Below are 21,959 nucleotides of genomic sequence, written 5' to 3' on the forward strand. Positions count from 1 at the left end.
TCCCAACACCCCTGCCATGGGCAGAGACACCTCCCACTAGACCAGGTTGCTCAAGGCCTTATCTAACCTGGCTTTGAACACTGCCAGGGTTGGGGCATTCACAGGTTCTTTGGACAACCTGTTCCAGTGTCTCACCATCCTCAAAATAAAGCATTTCTTCCTCATATCTAACCTAAATTTCCCCTCTTTGAGCTTGAACCCATTCCCCTTGTCCTATTACTACAGTTCCTGATGAAGAGTCCCTCTCTGGCTTCCCTATAGGCCCTCTTCAGATACTGGAAGCTTGTTATAAGGTCTGCACTCAACCTTCCCTTCTCTAGCCTGAACAGTCCCAGCTTTCTCAGCCTGTTTTCAGAGGGGAGGTGCCCCAGTCCTCTTATCAACTTCGTGGCCTCCTCTGGACTTGCTCCAACAGTGCCATGTCCTTCTTATGCGGGGGGCCCCAGAGCTGGATGCAGCACTCCAGGTGGGGTCTCGCCAGAGTGGAATAGATGGGGAGAATTAACCTCCCTCTCCCTGCTGCCCAGACTGCTTTGGATGCAGCCCAGGATTCTTTTGGCTTTCTGGGCTGCGCGTTCGCATTGCCAGCTCAGCGTCGGGCGTTTCAGCCATCAGCCCGGTGTTGGCTATAAAACTAAAAAGCAATGGGACGGGCCTGGCCGGGAGCAGGGCTGACAGCTCGGCCCCGGCGCTGTGTCCCGCTCCCGCCGCTCCCTCCTCCGGGACTACCGCTCCCAGAAGCGCCCGGGCTGAAAGTGAAAATAAGCGCCAGGTTACGCTCCTGTTTGTGCCCTCCCCTCTCCTCCCCTCCCCTCCCGGCGGGCCGCACGTGTCCTTCCTTTCCCTTTTGTTTTCCGCCCGCAGGCCGGCTGCGCGCTCGGGGCTCGGGACGCGCCCGCCCGCAGGACCGGGACCCTTCGGAGCCGCTCCCGGGAGCCGCCGCCCGCTTCTCCGGGGCCGCCGGGAAGCCGCGGGAGTGACGGAGCCGGGAGTCCGGGCTGCGCAGCGAAAGTTTGCCGCTTCTCGCCGCGGTTCCCACATGCGAGTGGACAGCGTGAGACCGGCTGCCGCTCTTCCTGCTGCTCCCGCCCCTGCTCCCGCTGCTCCCTCGGGGGCCGGGGGGCCGGCGCTGCCCCCCACACCCGCCGCCGCACCTGTGCCCGGCCCTGGAGCTGCCCCGCGGGTCCGCCCGGCCATGTGGGACTAGGAGAGGAGCGGCCATTCTCCGGGGCGAACATGGATGCGGGCGGGGAGCAGAGCCATCCCGGCAGCGGCGGGGGGGACGCCCCCGGGGACGCCTCCATGGACCGCTACCTGCGATCTCAGGGCTTGTACAGGAAGAAGGTGGCCAAGGACGGATCCTGCCTCTTCAGGGCTGTGGCCGAGCAGGTAACTCCTTGCGTAAACAAAGCTCCTTCCTGGCGTGGGAAGTGGATCTCATTAGTGGGTGGTGGTTAGTGTTAAAACGCAGACAGGTGTAGGTTAAGGTTACACGGTCATGTGCCAGTGAAAAACAGGACTATTAAAGTAATTTCCGTCCTGCGAGGTGAGAAAAGTTCTGCATGTACAGCCGCCTCCTCTCACTGAGAAATCCTTACCTGTTTTGACCTTCCACCGCCTCCTCGGAGCTTTTTTCAGTGCAAGAATTCAACACTGGAGTACAGCTACTTCGGATGAGACTGTCTAGGAAACGGAATTCAGTGGGAAAGACCTGAAAAGCCCCGTTCATAGTTTTGTTAATTAGTTTGCTATAAAATTAGAGAAAGCGAGTAATTTGTTTTCTGTTCTTCCTGTTGAATTCCCCTCCCCCATTTCAGTGTTGGTGTTAAAGGAAAAAAAGTGACAGCGTCATCTTGTCTTAAGTACAAGCAGACAGCAGTGGGAGCTCTGGTGCTTCTGATTGTGGGAGCCCCGATTCCTGTGCTAATTATACACAGTTCACTTTTTTTTTTTTTAAATTCCTTTCCCCACTAAATTGGTCAGTTTAGGGAAGCAAGCACTTGGAATTGAGTGGGTTTTTTTATTTCAAGGGAATAATCGGTGAATATATATTGATATTCTGATGTTTTTAATACACAGAAGGTTTCTCTCACAATCCAGTGTTGATAGAGTGTGAGAGAACTCCAACTATTAAATTTTTAACATCCCATTCTTATTTTATTATAGAATCACTTAGGTTGGAAATGACCTGTAAGAAGGGAAGGTCTTTAATTCAGAGTTAATAAGTGTTTATGCATGAATTTGGTCTAATCTCATTACTCGTCATTCAGAAAGCCTGAACTGAATTTGGAAGTGTTTTATATTGAGGGTAGTGTGTAAAGATTGCAAGAGATACTGCAACCTAAATTGTCTGGAAGTTCCCTACATTTGTAGTGAAGGTGCAGACAAAGTCATATTAGAGAGAACTTGGAACCTGGGACAAAAGTAATAGTCTTTCAGTACAGATTTGAACAGGAGGTAGAATGCAGGTGTGATATAGGGATCTGAATTTCTGGCTTTCAAAAGAGTGTTTGGGCAACAGGCCTCTTACAAGTCAGGAGAAAGTAAACCTGCACTCTGTGAGATTTGGTTGGATTTCATTTGAATGAGTGCATGTTGATAGTTGGTTTCCTCATCCACTCCTGCTGTAATTTATTTCTTTGATTAACTGAAGTCCTTTGCCAAGCAGTCAGTTAAAGATTAACAATAAATGCTAGTCACTTTGCTTAGTAAACCCTCATAAAATTGAACGTCTGAATTTAGAAAATCTGTGAATTCTGCAGTTACTGAATTTTTGATTAATTAATTGAGGTTTCACTCACATCAAGATGATGTTACTGATGAGTACGCATGTTAAATATTCTTAAAAATAAAACTAGAGTATTTCCAAGCCTGTATTTAGACAACAGTCATTAATTATTTGTGACCTGTCATCAAAACTCCTAAGATCCAGTGTCACTTTCTTCTCTTTCTCCCTTTGTAGGTGTTACACTCTCAGTCTCGGCATATTGATGTTAGGATGGCTTGTGTTGACTATCTTCGGAAAAATAGGGAGAAATTTGAAGCGGTGAGTGTTCTTGTTTTCTTTGTGAGCACTCTAAAAAAAAAAAAAGTTACTTTTTTCCTTGCACTTTTTTATTCTGCTGTTTGTGACGGTGTTCATCATAGCTAAATACCAGTTGGTGCTTTTTAAAGTGAGTGCTCTTTAAATTAATTGGCACATGTGGGGTAGTAACTCATTTTCATAAGCCTGGAGAAAGACCCGTGTGCTCCTTGGACTGGACTGATGTGGGGTGGGAGATGGTTTTAAGGCTCATTAAAAAAGAAGAGCAAATTTACTTAAACTTAAATAAAATCCAGATTTTGGTGGCTTCACTATAGATTATTAAAGTATAATACTTATTTTAATAAATGTCATAAAATGTTCTTATTGTGGTAATTAATTGCTTTTACAATATAAAAGGGATTTAACTGATGAGATTAGTGTAATTTGTTTCAGGGTCTGCAGTTTGTTATGCATTGGTACTATAGGTTTGTTTTTTTTCCTAAACATCTGTAAGGAAGTTTTTCATCAATCATAGATGTAAAATATTTTGATATTGATCTGTATTTGGTGACTGTCATCAGTGTTAACATTAAAATATTCTTTTTTTTTCTTTCTTTTAAAAGAGCAGTAATAAATAACGGTGCTCCTTTTTGTGTTTGTGTGGGTTCTGGTATATATGCCATTTATCTAATTTCCAGGATAGCCAAAACAAGAGTACGTGTAAGGATTTGTTACAAGAGGATTATTACTCAGCTCTCTGTTTCTGTTCCAAATTTACCCAGACCCAAAATAAAAAGATGGTTTTAGATGCACGTTGGCATAGGGAAGAGATGGAAAGCTGGAATAAGAGTGTGTGTCTGTGCTATAATTTCTATAGTCAAATATGACTGATCACATAAAAGTGGAAATTTTCAGGAATTAGTGACATTAGAGTGAATCTCTCTGGGACAATGCAGCTGTGACTTGACTCTTTCCATTTGCCAGGGCTGTTGGCTTGTTTCCGGTCCATCTCAGGACTTAACCAACTTTCTTGCTCTTTTATTTATTTTATTTTTTTTCACTGCTGACTTTTTAATCCCTTTCTTTCCAGAATTACCCTGCTCACTCCAATATCTGCTTCTCTGCTACTTTTCTCTTGTTGCATTGTGTAGTGTTTTGAAATACCATGCCCTTCTTGATGCTTAAGTGGACCTTGTTTCCCATCCCCAGTTCTGGCATCCTCTCATCCAAATGACTGCTTTGTCAGCCTTAGCTGGTTTTACTGTCTTGGCCTCTCTCCTCAAACTTCTGCTCTCACTGTTCTTTCTTTCCTCAGACTTGATCCAAGTGGTACGACCTCTCCTCTGTCCACCTCTGCAGTCCTTCTGAAAAGTCTCCTTTTCCAATGTTTCATGTAATTTTTTTAGAATAGATGTTTCATGTGGAAGGTTGAGGTGTTCCATATCTGTTCTCCTTCCTCCCTCGGGTACCTCACTTGAGCTCTGCTGATCTCTTTTGCTGCCAGTGTTTCTTACTATACTTTGTGTTTTCCATCTGGAATACAGCATTGTTATCTTATCTCTCTTAAAAAAAAAAACCCAAGCGCCCAAACAGCCTAAAACCAACAAACGCCTCTTTTCCTAATCTCTTAGTTCGATTATTTGCTCTTCTCTCTGTCTGTTGTAACCATTTCAGCTTGAATGTGTGTCTCTTTTCTTCCACTGATACTGCTATAACCACAGTTTCAGGTGTGTAACTGCCCTCTTCATTTTCTTTCTCATCCTTTCTTGAAGTGTTTCCTTTAATTGCTGCTGACTTACATTTATTATTTAACTCTTAAGTTTCTCGTGAGAACTTTCTGGTGCCCTTCCTTTCTTCCTCGATACTTCATCTTTACATCATTTAGTTTTGACACAAAAAGCAAGTGCTGACTATGATCATGTTTTACTGATCCACCTTTTTAGCTTCACACCTGATTGCTTCCATCTAAATTAAAAGTTTGGGCCAGACTTTTTGATTCTTCTCATGAGCAACACGGTCCAAAATGAGGTTCAAAATGGCTAAAGCAGAACTTTTAATCTCACTACTCCACTCAGTTCTCGTTATTATCTTGTAGCTTAAGTTTGTGAAGAGATTTGTGTCTTTCTTTGGACCTCTGTGGATCTTTGTTTTAACTAAATCAAGCAGATTGTGACTAAATAGAAAATTTTAAATCCAGCCTCTCTGTGGCCAGGATGGCTGAAACAGTTTGAAGTTGACATGTCTTAATTACTGCAGCATCTTTCTCTGTTCTTGAAAAAACTTGCTATACTGTATTTTATCACTGCTTTCATACTACAGGAATGTGACTCATTCCTGATTGTCCATTGCTGCCTGCTTCTTTTAACAAGATACTTGAATACGCCCACACATGTTCTCTCTAGTGATGCTCTGCATGCCTGGGATGAATTGCCCCTAAACATCTACTTGACAGCATCTTTGCTTTCTTTCAGATTTCCCATTTGGCTGCTGAATTTCTTTTTGGGGCTTTTTGTTTGTTTTTTTTTTTTTTTTTGGCTTGCGTGATGACTTCAAAAGCTGCTTATGTGGTTATTTTCTGCGATGCAGACCTACATGTTTCACCTTTTATTCCTTCATCTCTACATCATTTGATACGTAGATTGTAAGCTTTTTGAGGGCAGGGTAGCCTTTCATTTCCAATGGTACATTCCCATTGGTAAAGTCTAGGGCATAGACTGGGGATTCCATATGCTGTGCTAATCAAAATAACTAATTACTGCTGCTTTTCTTTTTAATACAGTTCATAGAGGGGCCATTTGAAGAGTATTTAAAAAATTTGGAAAATCCACAGGTACGTTAAACTCGATTTGTAATAGAAAGCAGTACTTTTATTGATGTTGACAGGTAATTGGAATTTTTTTTTCCCTCAAAAGTATTTTTGATTGAGCTTTAGAGGTCTTCGAATTACATGAATTTATACTTTTATGTGTGCACTCTACTGTAAAATGATTTGTGGAATATTTTTTTCATGTCTTGTTTTAAATCTCTCGCTCAAAATCATATCCAAATGTTTTTAGCCTCTGCAAATGCCAAGAAACAGCATGACTAACTTTTTTTTTCAAGATCCCTGGAATAAAGGTCTGAGAGTTTAGGTGATACAAAGACAGTTACTCACGTAAGGGAGATTATGAACAGTGGCTTCTGAAGAAGATACTGATTTGAAGATAAATTATTATAATAATTTTTATTCTTATTTCCCCCCAATTTGATTTCAGTATTTTTATTAGGGAGTTGACAATTTGAGTAAGGCCTGAGAATTTAGCTTCAAAGTTCATTTTTCCAGTTCATCTGTAGCTAAAGGCCAGCAAAACCTGACAGTTTTGGAGGTAGAGAATAACATTTTTTTTTCAAAAGCACTTGACAAATCATTTTTTTAAAAGCTAGACTGCTAGTTGTTTAACAAAAGAAAGAAACCCCTAATACTATTATCACCTTTCAGAACTGCACCGTTTAATGGTAAATCTGCATTTGTGTGATTGTTTTTAGTTCTTTGTGGTATCCAGTTCCATTGCTAGTTTGGGGAAAAGTTCCTCTAGCTTGTACCCCTTAACCAACTTACTGGAATAGTTATTGTTATTGCAAAAAACCACTTACAATCGAAGTATCTTGGCTGAACTAAGTGTTCATATATTTATTTTGAACAATGATTTCTTGCATCTCTTGATCTGAGCATGAGGAGGTATAATAATTGTGTGCTCGTTTGAACTTTGTTTTCTTTTGTTTTCAACACAGGAATGGGTTGGACAAGTAGAAATAAGTGCCCTTTCTCTTATGTACAAGTAAGGAAACCTTTAAATATGTTTTACTGAGATCAGTTGTTTTGTTAGTGAATCAGTTGGAATAGCAAAGGTAGAATTGTGTTATACTGTGGTTCTCCAGAAAATAACAAATATGCTTTGAAAATTGAAGCTGTCAAGGGATTAAGGAAAAATAGAAAAGTGAGCTTTGAAAATAACATTTGATCAGGGATGTGAGTACAGGTTTGTGACAATGTCATGCATCTCACCTGCACAACCAGTTGTGGGTAGAGTCGTGCAGTTTGTAGTTTGTTAATTAAGTAAGGATTGGTCAGGGGCCATAGTTTGACCAGTGGTTAAGAAAAGTTTTGCTATTTTTGCATAGATAAACACTCCTCTTGGTGCTAAAGAGTTTTATTGTTTTGTTTTTATTGAATGTAATCTTATATCTTTTAAGAGTTATCTTTCTTCACAAAGTAGTGAGAAACAATATGCTGAATATTTATAACTGGTCTCTAATTTCTGTGCAAGGGCCTGAGGAATGTACAGCATCTTTGCCTTCTGCTGTTGGTAGATCTGTTAAAAATTCAGTATTTCAAAATGTTCACTGTAAATTAATGGCTTTGTCTTTTGATGAGACAGCTGATAAGAGGAAAGAGTCAATCAAATTAGTTAAGTATTGCTTTTGGGTACTTGTGTGACTGCTAAGTGTGGGAAGTTGCATGCAATTCATTGCATTTTATGAGACCAATGGGACAGAGCTGCATGTGCTGCAGGGGTGGGGGAGGACTGGACTGAAAATCAGAACAAAGTTTGGCTCAAGAGGCTTAGTGAGGAGGTCTGATGGTTAGACTGAGCCACGGTGTAGAGGGATGTATCTCAATTTAAGTCAACACAATTGCATGCTTAATTATATCAGAGTCGATGGTCGTGTTCTGTTGAATTTCTGGCCATGAGAAATATGTTCTCATAAATAGAAGCAGTTTATTTTGAAGTCATGCACATTGGTATCCAGGCCACAGCTGATAAATGAATACAGAGGCAAAGCCTGGTTGATAATAGTGGTTTGTTTTTTTTTTTTTTAATTTTCATTGGAAGCATCCAGGAAAGTTTTGTGGTGTAGATGGAAGTATATGTTCACTGCAGAGGTGAACACTCAAGAATAGTTACTGCCATGATTGTTTTGGGAAGACAGGCTTCCATTAAAAAGGCAATTTGGAGTCTCAGTGAAAGTAGGAATGGTGGTGGAGGTAGGGGGGAAGAGTTACTTCCCTTCTTCCATACTGGCAGACTGAAGGGAAGTGGAAGGAAGAATTTCCTGTTCTGTTCCAAGTGGATAAGTAAGAGAATTTCAGACTTCTCAGGCATAGATAGAAATTCAGTATGAATAGGTTTGATTTCACTTTCACTCTTCAAACCTGTCACAGGTATGATTTGGTTATCCAGTAAATTTTTCTTACCTCCCTGAGCTATGAAATTCTTTTCTCTCAGAATTGTCTTTTCTGAGTTGTAAGAAGTCTCTTTTTTTAATCCAACAACTGTGAATATACTCCATCATTTTGCAAGACTGATGACACTTTTGGCTGTGTGAGTAAGGAAGAAGCTGAAGGAAGTGATAGGTTGCTAAGCAAAGAATTCAGAGGGACGATTATGGAAAAAAGGGAGAGAGAGAAAATAATTAAGTGTAAGAGCATGACAGAGATTGATTATAGCAGAGAAATCACTAGGTGTTTTCTGTGGTTGTTGAATTTGACTTGAATACTCAAATTTTTATTGATACTATTTTTAAAATGAATTCTTAACTGCTACTTCTTTTTTTTCCCCAGAAAAGATTTCATAATATACCAGGAACCAAATGCTTCTCCTTCACGTGTAACAGAAAATGGCTTTTCTGATAAGGTAAAAAAAAAAAAGGCAATTGTGAAAGGCTGAATTAAGACTACTTTATAAACAAAAAGGAGTTGCACATGAGATTTATTATTCAACACAATGAAATGTTCTGAGAATTTAATTTCAGCAACTTATTTTGTACATATTTAAGGCAGCTATTCTGTTAATACATGCAGTACTTCTTTTTAAATAGATGGTATATATTTTGGGCATATCTTCCTATTAATCTAAAATTCTGTAAAAATCAATTTTCAGGTGCTAACTCACAACCACTACCTACCACTGTCTTAAATTCTTTTTGACTTCTGTTTAAATTCTGTTTGGTTTAAAGGACATCCATGAAACACTTTGATTGTTTTATCGATACATTGAGATCCTGAGAGATAACAAAGCACATGGGTACCTTAAATTGAATTTAAAAGGTAGTGCTTATGAAAACTCAAGTGAGATGCAAAGCCTGAAATGTCTCTGTGGGTTTTTTAATAGGTATTGCTGTGCTTCTCAAATGGAAACCACTATGATATTGTTTATCCCATAGAGTATTCAGAAAAAGCTGCACTGTGCCAGTGTAAGTATTATGTTGGTTAGTTAAAAGCATATTTTTACCAAAAATCTTAAGTTATCACTGTTAGATTTGGGGAAAAGTATGAAAGTTTATTATAGTCATTCCTTAGAAGCTTAGTTTTCAATTTGAATTGTCAATGACTGTATGATTCTGTGAGATCTTGAATTCTTGCTGTGTCCTGATTCTTGATAAGGCAGATTATATACCAAGAAGAGAAGATTTATCTGCCTCTTTGAATCTGGGTGGTCTAATGTCAACAGAAAATGTTGGTGTGCTGATTAATAGTGCCTTGAATTGTCTTTGGTCAGCATTCTGGTTGTAATTGTGATTTCATTCATGTTAACAAACCAATTGTTTGTGTTAAAATTATCCTTGGACATGTAACTTGTCACAGGAATTATGGGGTTTGCATGTGCAAAAAATAACTGTGGATTATTGTTTGCTTTACTAGACTGCAGAAATGCTTGATTTTTTTGATTAAAGGGTTTTGAAATGCATCTGTAATGGTGGTATAAAGTGTGATTTCCCTGGTAACTGATTTTGCTCTCCCACTTTTTCCTCCTCTTCCCCAGCTCTGCTGTATGAGTTGCTTTATGAGAAAGTATTTGATGTGGATATAAAGAAAAACATAGCAGAGCTTAGTGCTGTTGGAGGGACAGGGGAAAGTAATGGTAGCAGTGAAGTATCTGCTTCGGATTCAGAAGATGACACCTACAGGTAAATGGGATTTAAAAGTTAACACAAGATGCCTGTGAACAAGACATGTTAAATGAGTTTTCTGAATTTCTGGTGGGTAGTAGAATCTAGTCATTTACAAATGACCAAAAAAAGAAGCACAGAGAGGTAGAGTTAGAAGTGTGAAAGAATGCAGCGTGTAATCTTCACTTTACCAAAGGACAGGCTTCTGGCTCCTCTGTTTTTCCTGCAGTCTAGCTTTGAGTCCTTTTACATAATGGAATATAGTCATTGCAACATGTCCCTCTTCCTGTTTAAAGTAGCAGAATCCCCTGGGAGAGCTGTCAGTGTGCCAGTCTGGCATGGTAAACTCCATGAAAATTACTTGGCTCGCTCTTGCAACTGAGTAGAGTCACAGGAATCTAATCCAGCTTGAGTTGCTTCCACATCTGGGGGCTGAAATGCCTGCTTGAGAGGAAGCTAATGGAGAAATACAGATGTAGCTTGCTCCATTCTGTCCTTGATCTTTATGAAGTGGGTTTGTAATTCTTTTTGCTGGACCTGGGTGTTCTGCCTAGCTTTGGGATTTTGACCTGATTCTTCTTGCACAGTGCCATTTTTGCACTTACATATTGGCAGTTTTTCTTTTGTTTAATATGATTCTTAACCCTGGCTTGTATGAAATGTGGAGATTAGGCTGTATTAGTGGATCATGTTCCCTCTTCCTGCTCAATGTCATTACAGTCCTTTTTGGGGGCTCTGCTGTGTTGGCATGTGGCAGAAGTAGTTCTTTGAGCTGTTGAGAGCTGTTGGTTTCTTCCTCAGGTTGAAAACAACAGAAGGGAAGATAATGGAAATCATCACAGAAAGAAAACCAAGTTGTGGGAAAGGGATTAGCTTCTCTTCATGTTTGGAAAAAAAAACCCAACTAGGGAACGTTGCCAATTAAAATACAAAGTATTTCTGCCTCAGGGAACAATTATTATAGTTAAATGTCAGAGAGCGGAAACCTTTATTCCTTTCTGTTCTTGAAGCTTTCCTGGGCTTCAAATGCAGTGGCCTTACCCTGTATCTTTGGGATTCCTAAGAAAATACACTGCTAACCTCCACAGCACCTTTGGAAATAAGGTCATATACTCACTTGGGGCTATGGAACTCAATATTCTTGATTTAAACCGTATGTCTTACAATGCAAGAGGTGTGTGGGGGTGTGTGTGTGTGTGACTCTTGACCTGGTTAACACAAATTGCAAACACTTCACTGTGTTTATGAAGTCCTAAATTTTTTGCTTGGCCTAAAGTTGACTTCAGCTTGTTTCATTAACTAGTTTTCCAGAAGATTTTTATTATTTTATTAATATAAACTTTTCAGTTATGTTGTTATTAAATGTAATAGTTTTGGGAGAAGTTAATGTTTAGAGTTGCCTACAGCTGTTGTAGGGAAAAATACTTGGACTTTCTCTTTGTGGAAAGTATTTTTCCAGTGATGTCAGGTGTAGAAAATAAGAGTAAATTAGAGTGCCTGATGCAAATTAACTAACAGAGTGGTTTTTGGTTTGAGGGGTTTCTTTGTCTGCTTTTGCTATATTTTCCAAAGATTTTAAGAGGATTTTTTTGTCTCCCTTCGCTTCCTCCCCCCCCTTTTTTTTTTCAAAGTGACAAAGAAGTCACTGCATGTAAGATAGACTTCCTAAAACTCGTACTTAAAACCAAAAACCTTATTTCTATATCATATAAAGTTTAAAAATGTAGACAGCTTTTTCACTCTTAGAGATGAAGATGTTCTGTGGTATGCTTATTGTGGAGAAAACATGTAGATGATGGTAGTTTCAGTATTTTTATCCACTTCCTTAGATGTGTCTTACCTGATTTCCAGGTCTTATAGTACTAATAACTCATTATAAAAACATTATAAAAACATAACTTGCTACTGTCCTATTGCAGAAGTAAAGCTACAACAGTTACTGATATGAATGGAATGAAATCTCTTTCTGGCAACAAGGTATTTATCTGTTGAGATTTATTTTCTTTCTAATAAATTGTACTCTGCTATATTTCTTAGTATTCAACTTAGTTCATGAGAGAATCTTGGGTTTCTAGTTCTCCTAACATGTAATATCTTAAAAACTACATATTTCTTTGAAAAGTAATGTTTACTTTTGATGTGCTCAAAGGTGGATAGTGTCCTTTTTAAAGCTGCTTAGTTCTTAGTTTTGTTCTGGTACGGTTAAAAAAACACTACTTAATTTTTTTTCAAAGCTCTTTATGCTTTATGTATTCTCAGCTTCTTAATATTTCAGTTTAAAGCTTGAGCACTGTGATTGATAAATAGAAAACTGGACATCTTTATGCATTTGACCACTTAGCACTTTGTTCTGTTTCATACAGCACCTGGAGAACAATGGGAATCCTGCCTTGTTGGTCGTACCTAAAAAGGTTCTTAAATCACTCGATCCATTGGTTTACAGAAACATTGAATATGATGTTTGGCTCCAATCCAAATTGGGTAAGTAACTGAATACTTAAAATATGCAGCTTTGGCAGGCTGATGTGTGAAATGAAGCCCTCTTGAAGAGCAGTGATGCAGATGGCAGTTTGGGTTTAGGCAGTGGTCTTCCTCATGCTGGTCAGTGGGCAGATTTAGGGCCTGAACAGCTGGTTTGCATTTTAACTGCATCAAGAAAGTAACACTTTTGGTGTATTTAAACTAACAGTATATTACTGCTTATGTCTTTACAGATCAGCAAAAACAAGATTTCTCTATTGCTGCTGGCATGCAATACTCCGTGGGAGATAAATGTAAAGTGAGTAATACTGAATTAGAGTTCACAGACACATTGCCATTTTGCTCAAGATGCCCACTTACCCTCTTTGTTAACTATTTTGATATATATAATTGCTACTTTCTGAGTATTCTTTGCTTATGTCTTCAAGCAAGGATATACTTCTTGTTTAATTGTTGGTGGTGTTCATGACTTCCAGCACACATACAGAAAAGGCATTAAACAGAACAACTGATCAGTGCCATTTTACTCCATTAAAAAGTCAGGGGACTTTTTTTTTAATGAGATGACTGTGGACCCCAATGTTAAGCATGGAATTGTAGTTCCATGTGTTGATGTTTGAACCAGAGATAATGATTACTGTTTGTAAATTGGCTTTGATAAAATATCAGTACTTTCAAGTAGTGGAGTAAAGCACATTTTAGTTCCTGCAGATCCTGAAGTTTTGAGCGAGCCTTCCTCTTAAAGTGTTCCCAGTGTGTTACACAATTGTTCTTTAAATTCTGTTAAAGTTAGTAGTATGTGTTCCTGCTTAAGAAAAGGTAAGGTTTGCCATTAAATTCTATAGTACTCACATTTAAGATTAATCTCCTTAGGTGGGTTGATTAAACTGGTACTTGGCTAAGCCATGGTTCTTTCTAGGACATTTGACCATCTATTAAAATCATTAATATTGATGAGAAAATGTTCAGTTTGGCTAATCATGCAGTATGGGGGCTCTTCCAGTTTGTACTTTCTTATTTGTGTAATGGAATTAACCGTAGTGGCTAAATTGCAGGGAAAAGACATCTCTAAACTTGAAAAAACCCTCAACCACAACATAACCCACAAAACCACAAGCTCCCAACTTCCCCCTTCCCCCCCTCCAAAGAAAAAAACCAATCTAATGCTGAGTTGATTATTTATTGCTTAGTAGTACAGGCTTAAAATTTTTAACTCCCTAAGGCAGTTGTCTTGTGTAGTATTTACTGAATGGTACAGATAGGAAAAAAACTCTGGTAATTAACATACTCTCTCTGTCAAATCTTAAATCTGTGTGGCAAGACAGAAAATATATGGGATAAAACACTGGAAAAAAAGATGAATTAAATAGTGAAAAGTAGAGTTGACCAAGTTAATACAACTGGAAAGCCAAATACTGCAGCAGAATATTAAGAAATTTATTTTATATTTAACAGAAGATTTTTAAGAACACAGTGACAGTCAAGTAACACCATGATCACATCTAATAAACTTTTTTTGGTTGTTTTTAAAAAACCTTCTGAAGAATAACTTCAGAAGTAATTGATGTTCATTATGTCCATAATTAAACTAAATTTCACTGAAGTGGATTTCAACAGGGGAAAGCTTTGACTTTTATTCTAAGAGAAAGTGTTTTCAGTAAAGCTGAAAAGCCTTGATGCACTGATTACTTTTAACTTTCTCATATGGTTTTGGAAAACATATTTCATTGAGTAGTGTTCCCCAGCAAGCTTTCTGTTTGTTTGTGGGTTGTTTACTTATTTGTGTGTGTGTGTTAGTTTTAATAGTATTTTTATTTCTTTTTGAAGAAGTGATAGGGATTGAAGATTTGCTTTTGATACATTTACTGAATTCTGTTTTTTCTCAGGTCTACTGTTGCCAGGAGGAAAAGTTCTATTTCTAACACTGTTGATATTTTAAAGAGCTACCTGCTCTTATTGTCATCTTTGGAGCTAAAGCACCTTTGTTTTTTCACTCTTTGTCCTTATAGGTGCGCTTAGAGCATAATGGGAAATTTTATAATGCCCACATTCAAGAAGTTCATTCAGAGAGTGGACCAGTTGTTGTGTTTGTAGAAGAGCTTGGAGCAAAGTAAGTGCTTAGTCTCTTTTGAGACAGACCACCAAACTAAACAAAGCATTACTTCAGTTCAGAGTTAACCTCAGCCTTTGTATCTGCTGCTTTTCTTAAAGCAGTACCATCACAAAATGGTTAAGAAAACAGCATATTAAATGAAGAAGGGGAAAAATTGATTATCACTTTAAAATTCTTTCTGTAGCGCTAAGTAGTCTGAGTATTACTTGCAGAGTAGAACAGTAACTATGTTAGTAGTATTTTAATTTTGGGATTTTTGCACAAGATTCCATCCTAAGCAGATTGACACTAGGCTAATAAAATGTTGTTTGTTGTACTTTAACTTGTCACAAATCTAGCATCTGATAATTTTCATGTTAGAAGGCTCATCAAAGCACTGAGTTTCTCTGTTGGTTGAGTAGCTCTGCCTGATTTCATACAGAGTGCCAAGTTGCTGTTTAGATCAGTGTGATCTTTGCCTTGCCTGGGAACAAATTAAGTGTTTAAAGTTGCTGTTGGAGGTTGCAGATTTGATGGTTATGGTTGTGTGGGGTGGGGGAGTTTTGTTTGTTGGGGTATTTTTTGGGTTGGGTGGAGGGCAGTTTGAGGTACCTGGAGCTCTGCTGCAAGTTCTGTGACTTCTAGGGGGAAAAAAACCCACAATGGAGTGTAGTTTGGGAAGAGGAAAGTTTTTCAGTCGGGGGAAAGAGAAAGGTGCTAATTAATCTCATCTGAACTTCTTCATAAATAAAAAGAAAATAAGTGTAGTGAGATCTGAAGATTGTCTTACAGTTTGAACCCTTTTTAAATTGAAATTTAACCTGATTTGAATATATAAATATATATATATAAACAATATATAAGTAATGTGAATATATAAATAATATATAAGTAATGTAAATAAATAACATATATTTTAAATATATATATAGATAAAAAATAGAAATAATGTAAAGAGTTTCTTGGGCATCCTACAGCATCCTCAGTTGAAAATGCAGGATTTGCTCTGGGATATACACCACCCATACAACGTTTTTCAATCTTGGCATCTATTGCAGTGTTTGTAATAAATTTATCTGGTGTATTGCTTCTCCTTTTCTGGCTGCCCTGAAGGCATTATAATATGCACATTACAAATGGCTGATAATTCTTTACTAGATAAGCTTGTGCCAACTTACTAGTTTTATGTAAAAAAAAAAAGAAAAAGAAGACAGTTTGCTCTTCTATACATTGCTTGAGTGTAATGATAAAGGCAAAGGACTTTGAATGCAATGTTCTCCAAAATGGCATGATCTATGAGTCTTAGGAAACATGTGGTATTACTTATGCAAGCCCAGGTCTTGTCTTGAACATGTTTTTCTCTCCATAATTCCCTGGTTTGTAGGCATGCTGTCTCACTGAAGAGCCTTAAACCTCTTCCACAGACCTCTCCTATGGAGGGCTGGAACACTGTGCCAGGGAAGAAGATAAAGAAGTTTTTCCCAACGTGGGGGCAGAACGCTCAGCCCGGTAGGACTGTACCTGGCTTTGTGTGGCAAGATCTTCTTTGGCTGCTGTTTTGTCTCAAAGAGCTTAAAAAAAATGATTAAAAGAAGTCTTATCTCTTTTGATGCCATTATCACAGATGCAGAGTGCAGAGGGCCAAAGAATCAGAGCAAGTCAATAAAACCCCAGTCAGCACTACCTCCTCGACTTCAGCATACTGTGGGAACTAGGCAGCATCAGTTCTTGTGTTCTGGACCCCAACCTCATCAGACCTCAACTGAGCAGAAAGCTCCAGGCAGGAATCCTTCCCAGTCTGTAAGGTAAAACTGCAGATAACATCTTCCTTAGCTTCACCTCTAACTGAGCTCCTGGAAGCCCAGGTGCCTGCTTCAGGTGGTTCCAGCATACATTTTTGAAGTATGTTGGCACTGAATTCCTATGAACTTTTCCAAGTCCTTAAGAATACACACAAGCGTAAGAAAAATAATTTTTTTTTCTTGCATGGTAGCATTCCCCCTGGAAGCACTGTCTACAAAGTTGCATTTTTTTTTTTCTTGAAAGTGGATGTTTTTGTTTTTTTCTTCTTGGTTGGGGCTGAAGTAATGTTGCATGTAGTGCTTTTTGGGCATGGCAAAGGTCTTCCCTCAGCTTGTGCTGAACCTGTCATAGGGGAGGGCTTGATGTTATGACTGATCACTTGAAGGAGTATGAGAACAGCATTTTGCCTGCATTTGTTGGGACTGATTTTTTAATTCAGTGGGCTGCTGTAGCAGAGTTTCTGATGGCTGTTTTTCTATCCAAAAGGTTCTTCTGTACTTGTCTACAAACCTAAACACTTCATGGTCTTGTCTGTCACTCTTCTGTATCATTAACTCCTTGTAGAAAAAATGGAGTAAGGGGTCTTTGGAGTCTGCCACATGGAGCATTTTAAGGGCATTTTTCTTTCACCTGTAACCTAAATATCTGAGTATCCAAAAAAGTTTAGTTAAGTAATTCAGAAAGCTGAAACAGTGATGTTAATTTTGTGTAGTGATGCTTCAGAAACTGAAAATTCATAATGCATTTTACTTTTCGTTGTTGTATTTACAGCAACCTTCTTCCCCAGCTTTCTCTTGTATGTTCATGGGGAGCAGATGGGGGATGGTCAGTTCTCAGCTGGCACAGAAATGGGTTAGATGGCTTGATGTAGGCATTTGGTTTTTAACTATGGTCTAATAATTACCATTTGTTATAAAGCCTTTCAGAATTGTATTAAAACGAATTGTGGACAAAATAATTTCTTTCCCTTCCTTAAATTTTATGCATATGGGTAACCTGCAGTTGGCAGAAAGAGATCTGCTGTATGTGGAATCACATAAGCAATGCTTATATAATTACCCTGAGCTTGAATTGTGTTTGATATTGGGGAATTTCTTTGTCCAAGTGATGCTGCTTCATTTTTTTCCTGTACAGGAAGGTGGAGAGGGAGAGAGCTGAGGATCTGAGCCCTGGCAGCAGAGATTGTAACTACTTTGGCCTGTCCCCAGAGGAGCGCAGGGAGAAGCAGGCTATAGAGGAATCTCGTTCCCTTTATGAGATCCAGCAGCGGGATGAACAAGCTTTTCCTGCTCTTTGCAATGTATGCTTCTTTTCATTGTAATTAATAGTGCATTTCCCAGAGTTCATTTTCCATGAACCTTTAATTAGCAAGTGGTTTGCTGTGCTTGAATTACGCCGCGATTCAAAAATTAAGGTTATTTTCTTTGCACTCACTTTCTGCGTAGGGATATGGGTATCTACAATGCTTTGTGTATTAAAGATAAGAAATATACTTAGTAGTTTACGCTGGGAATAATTAACATCCCCCACAGGCAGTTCTTTTTTAAGCATGTAAACATGGTAGACACGTGAGCTGCTGCAGCTGTAGGCTTTTTTCTTCGTGTTCCTCCTGTGTTTGGGAGGCTCTGCACTCCCTTTATTTACTTGGATGTTGTCTCTTTCATGTATGGTGGGATCAAAGTTCAAGGTGAGGACAGAACTTGCTCTGGAATACAGTTTAATTTAGCTGAGAAATAGCTGAGTAAGATGGCACCAAGCACCACAGTATCAGTGACTAGGGGGTTGTTTCCTATTTGTTTCACATAAAACCTGTTTTAATTATGACTTTTTTTTCTAGCCTGAGAACTTATTGGTGTGAGAACTTACCTGGTGTCTTGTGTAATGCAAATGCTTTGTCAGACCTGCTCTCTTTCTGTCGTGGAGCTGAGCAGGCTTCAGTGGACTTCCCTGAGTCTGAGGGAAGGATGTAGCCTTTAGATTTTTGAGAGATTATTGTATGGATGCAATTTTTAATGAGAGCGGCTTGGAGTCTCAGTACATCCAGGGAAGTGAGCAGGTCCTGTGGGTGAAGAGCTGCTCTCTACATAGACTTGTTCTAGAGATGTGTGGGGCTTTTTGGATTTAAATCCTAGGACAAACAGGAACAAAAACGAGGCTGGGAAGAATGAGCAGGTGAAAGACTGAAACTAAGGGACAGAGGTTGTTCTCTCCCTCTGAGCTGTAACAGTTTGCTGTATTTGCTCACCTGCAGGAGGAGAATGTGATTTTTTTTTTTTTAAAGTGAATTATTGTCTGAGCGAAACAGTTTTTGTCATGTGAGGTAATGACATGAATGCTTTTAAAGGACACTTTGCAAAATTTAGCAGCTAATGAGAGTGGATGAATCTGAATGATACTGATCAAGACTGCTCACCCCTCCCCTTTCCGCCTGTCACAGACATAAATATGTGTCACGAAGACATAATAGTAATGTGTCAGATGATGGCAAAGTCGAGTTGGACTGACTTACATAAATCCGTATTTCTGCTTTTGTAAACCTCCTTAGAATCAGTCTGTCTGTCAGGCTGCTACACAGACTATGGATAATTTAAGCCAGAAAAAGTTCTCAAATAATGAAAGAAGAAACAGCAAGTGGACAGCAGAGGTGGAAGAGCAGAAGGAAAAAGGTAAAAATAAATGGTTTTAGATTAAGGCGCCTTTTTTTTTTTTTTATTTGCTTGGTTTTGTTACCAGCCTCAGAGCTTATTCAAGATAAGGCATCTCTTTAGGCAGTGAGGAGAAAATTATCCTAAATAACAGTGCCAAACTAAGCTAGGCTCAAGGTAGCAAAGGTGTGCTTTGTGAAGAAAGTACGTGTTTTCCTGCTTTGTCAATGAGGCTGAGAGAGCAGGCCCCTCACTGGGATTTTTGCAGTAAATGGGAAGAGGAATAAGAGAAACTAAAAGACTTATCAGAGCTACCCTAAATTAGATCCTTTTGAAATTCTAGTGTGTGTGGCAGAAAGTGGCAGTGGGAGGAGCATTAGGAGTGCTTACTGGAGTCAGATAAGAGAGAAGTAGGTAAAAGTATTCAGTGTGGCATGGTTAAGAATTAGCATACAATGGCACAGAAAGGGGAGAAGCTGGTGTACAGAAGAGTTGGAAAAAAACCCCTCTTTGCAGTAGAAAGATCTGCGACAAGCTCAAAATTTTGTTTGGGTTTTCTTCCTCCCCCAGTCAGTTACGACACTTTTTAGCTTTTCTCTTCATGGACTCAAAGCTCTTCCTCTTCTGGGAGGAAGCAAAACGTGGCAGTAATAGATGAAAGCTGTAGCTGTCAGGAGGTAGTTAGTAAATCTTTGCTCATTGTAACTGATAGTGTTTGATGGGATTTTTAAATTTTATTTAGGTTTTAATTTTTTGTCCTGTCAGCTTTGCCATGACTAAAAACCAAATTTGAGCTTGGCTTCTTCCACTTTTTTTTTCTCCCCCCGACTAAATAAAACCCAGGCTCCTTAGCCTTCTTACAGAAGTTGCTCCTTCCCTCCATTTTTTAAAATTTTTTGTTGTGTTTCTTTATCTCTGGCAATAGCATGTGCTAGTCCCTCTAACAACATGTAATGCTTTATTGAATGGTCTCACAAGGACCAATCTTGCTTATTTTTCGTTCTCCAAATGTCTGAAAACTTGTTTCCTTTGAAAAGTTTCATCAGCAATGCCAAAAAGAACGTTCATGGTAGAGAAAGCTCTTTACTGCAGTGTCATGATGGATTTGGCTGAAGTGCATGGCATGTCCAGCTTTCTCTGATTTTGTGACACTCAGGATTGCATTGCCTCTTGTGAAATTTGGTTAACAATGCTATGGGAATAAACTGTACATCCTTCTGAGTATTTAGAGATTCCTGTTGGTGCTTGGGGAATTGGCAGTAATTCTCATAATCAATATTGTTTTAATTTACGGTGTTGTCTAGTTGTGATGGTGCAAGTACTAAGCTTTAAAAAAATACGTATCTGTTTAGTGGCTATTATAAAACTTATGGGCATGAGTTTGATTGACAAGCAGTGGTAACCAGATTTAAACATAAACCAGAATGTGAAGAACTTGTACAAATCTTATGTGAAGATTATGTTGCAATTATTTTTTAACACCGTTTCCCCCACCAAGGTGTTTGCTGGTGCTTGAGAAATTAAACTTTCTGCAGCAGTCTGAAAACTTTTTAGATATTTTGAACCACTGAAACTTCTAAACTGCTCTTTTCCTTAGTCAAAAGTAGACAAGAGTTTGAGCTTGTTATCTTAACACTTGAATATGAAAATGCAGATCAGAACATTTTCACTTTAAGCAAAGTACAAACATACTTCTGTTTCATTAGGAGCAATTCAGGATGAATATGTTTGAAGGGACAGCTGTGTTTCATTCCTGCTTCCCTCAAGCATCACTGAAATGGTTAACAAATATTAGTAAAGAACTGTATAGCTTGGAAAACCCAGGTTGAAATAGCTGCTCTGTCACTGTCCTAAGAACTGTTTGTTTTAGGATGCTTTGATCTTTGATAAAAATAGAAGTTTTCTGAAGTAATATGTACTCAGGTGCAGGTTTGGTTTTGAAAGTTTAATTTTGGAAAGACAAACTTTAACTGGCTTAGGTTGTGATAGCCATAAGTGGTGTAATGGTTCATTTACTAGGTTATGTCTTGGTGTTGCAGAGTCAAATTCCAGGCAGATCCACTTAAGTCAGAAGCTTGAGCCAAATTCATCTGAGGTAATCTTAAAGAAAAGACCAAATTTTTTTTTAATGTTATTGCTTCTCTGATACATGATTAGCAGAGCAATAGCTGCCTTTAGAGCCGTGATTGCTGCTGCTGCTTTACAGCTTTTAAAGAAATACTCCTAAGTTTGGAGGCTTGTATTTCTGTCAGCTTTCCTCAGCCCCTGTAACCCATAATTATAGCCTTTCTCTGCAATCTGAGTTCTCAAATCTGGGCTATCGAGAGAACTTAAGAATCTGAATTTGTAATTGCTTAGTACAGTCTGTACTTTCACTATAATGGGACCGTAGAAGATTTGATGTTTGCTAATAGCTACTGTGCTAACAGACCATGAGCTCTGAAGTTCAGTGAAGATTTATGGCCCCTTGTTGGCTTTTAACCTTTGCTGTCCTTTCAACGAGCAAAATGTTACACTAGTATAATAGTGGTTGGGTGCTTAGCCCACTTTGTATGGAGTGTGGTTTACTATTTTTGCATAACTCTTTGTAAAGTTAATCTTACTGTTAGACTAGCTGTGTCTGTTGTTTCTAACTTTGCTTTAGAAGAATAGTCAAGATGAGAGCTATCCAAAAGCTTCGTCTCCTTTGGAACAAGTAAAAACAGATTCTTCGATGCTTGCTGAGCAAGTAAGAAATGTTTGTTTGATTTCAAAGTTTTCCAGTCAGGAGACTTCAGACAAAGGGGAGCTTCATCACAGCCACGTATGTATTGCAATACTGGCTTTTAATTACCTAGTCATTTCTATGGTGATAATGCTAAAATTTCGTATTTGCGGTTAGGAATCTGTTATGTCCAACATAAAGAATGTAAAAGGACAACCTGTGCTAGAAAAGTAAAAGTGTATCTATTCTCTTCTGAGAGAGGGGTTATTTCAGATCTTT

The 21,959-nt window shown here is 38.7% G+C and overlaps 1 protein-coding gene across 4 annotated transcripts in view; it reads left to right on the forward strand.

Annotated features, from left to right (window-relative positions):
- The first annotated feature begins 886 nt into the window (after positions 1-886).
- Positions 887-21,959, forward strand: part of OTUD4 (OTU deubiquitinase 4) — a 28,192-nt gene continuing 7,119 nt past the window's right edge. For 2 of the 4 annotated variants that reach the window (XM_051790904.1, XM_051790908.1), the window contains exons 1-17: positions 887-1,389; positions 2,963-3,046; positions 5,805-5,855; positions 6,797-6,843; positions 8,628-8,700; positions 9,178-9,259; positions 9,829-9,973; positions 11,875-11,932; positions 12,319-12,436; positions 12,670-12,734; positions 14,446-14,546; positions 15,913-16,037; positions 16,153-16,333; positions 17,466-17,631; positions 18,877-18,997; positions 21,016-21,071; positions 21,621-21,779. In XM_051790904.1, coding sequence (XP_051646864.1) covers positions 1,237-1,389; positions 2,963-3,046; positions 5,805-5,855; positions 6,797-6,843; positions 8,628-8,700; positions 9,178-9,259; positions 9,829-9,973; positions 11,875-11,932; positions 12,319-12,436; positions 12,670-12,734; positions 14,446-14,546; positions 15,913-16,037; positions 16,153-16,333; positions 17,466-17,631; positions 18,877-18,997; positions 21,016-21,071; positions 21,621-21,779 — 1,785 coding nt within the window. In that variant the 5' untranslated portion in view covers positions 887-1,236. The remainder of the gene's footprint in view (positions 1,390-2,962; positions 3,047-5,804; positions 5,856-6,796; positions 6,844-8,627; positions 8,701-9,177; positions 9,260-9,828; positions 9,974-11,874; positions 11,933-12,318; positions 12,437-12,669; positions 12,735-14,445; positions 14,547-15,912; positions 16,038-16,152; positions 16,334-17,465; positions 17,632-18,876; positions 18,998-21,015; positions 21,072-21,620; positions 21,780-21,959) is intronic. The other 2 variants (XM_051790907.1, XM_051790906.1) reach the window with 2 other exon arrangements.

The sequence above is a fragment of the Manacus candei genome, unplaced genomic scaffold, assembly GCF_025592945.1.
Source record: "Manacus candei isolate 608988 ecotype Guabito, Panama unplaced genomic scaffold, ASM2559294v1 h1tg000028l, whole genome shotgun sequence".
Lineage (NCBI taxonomy): Eukaryota > Metazoa > Chordata > Aves > Passeriformes > Pipridae > Manacus > Manacus candei.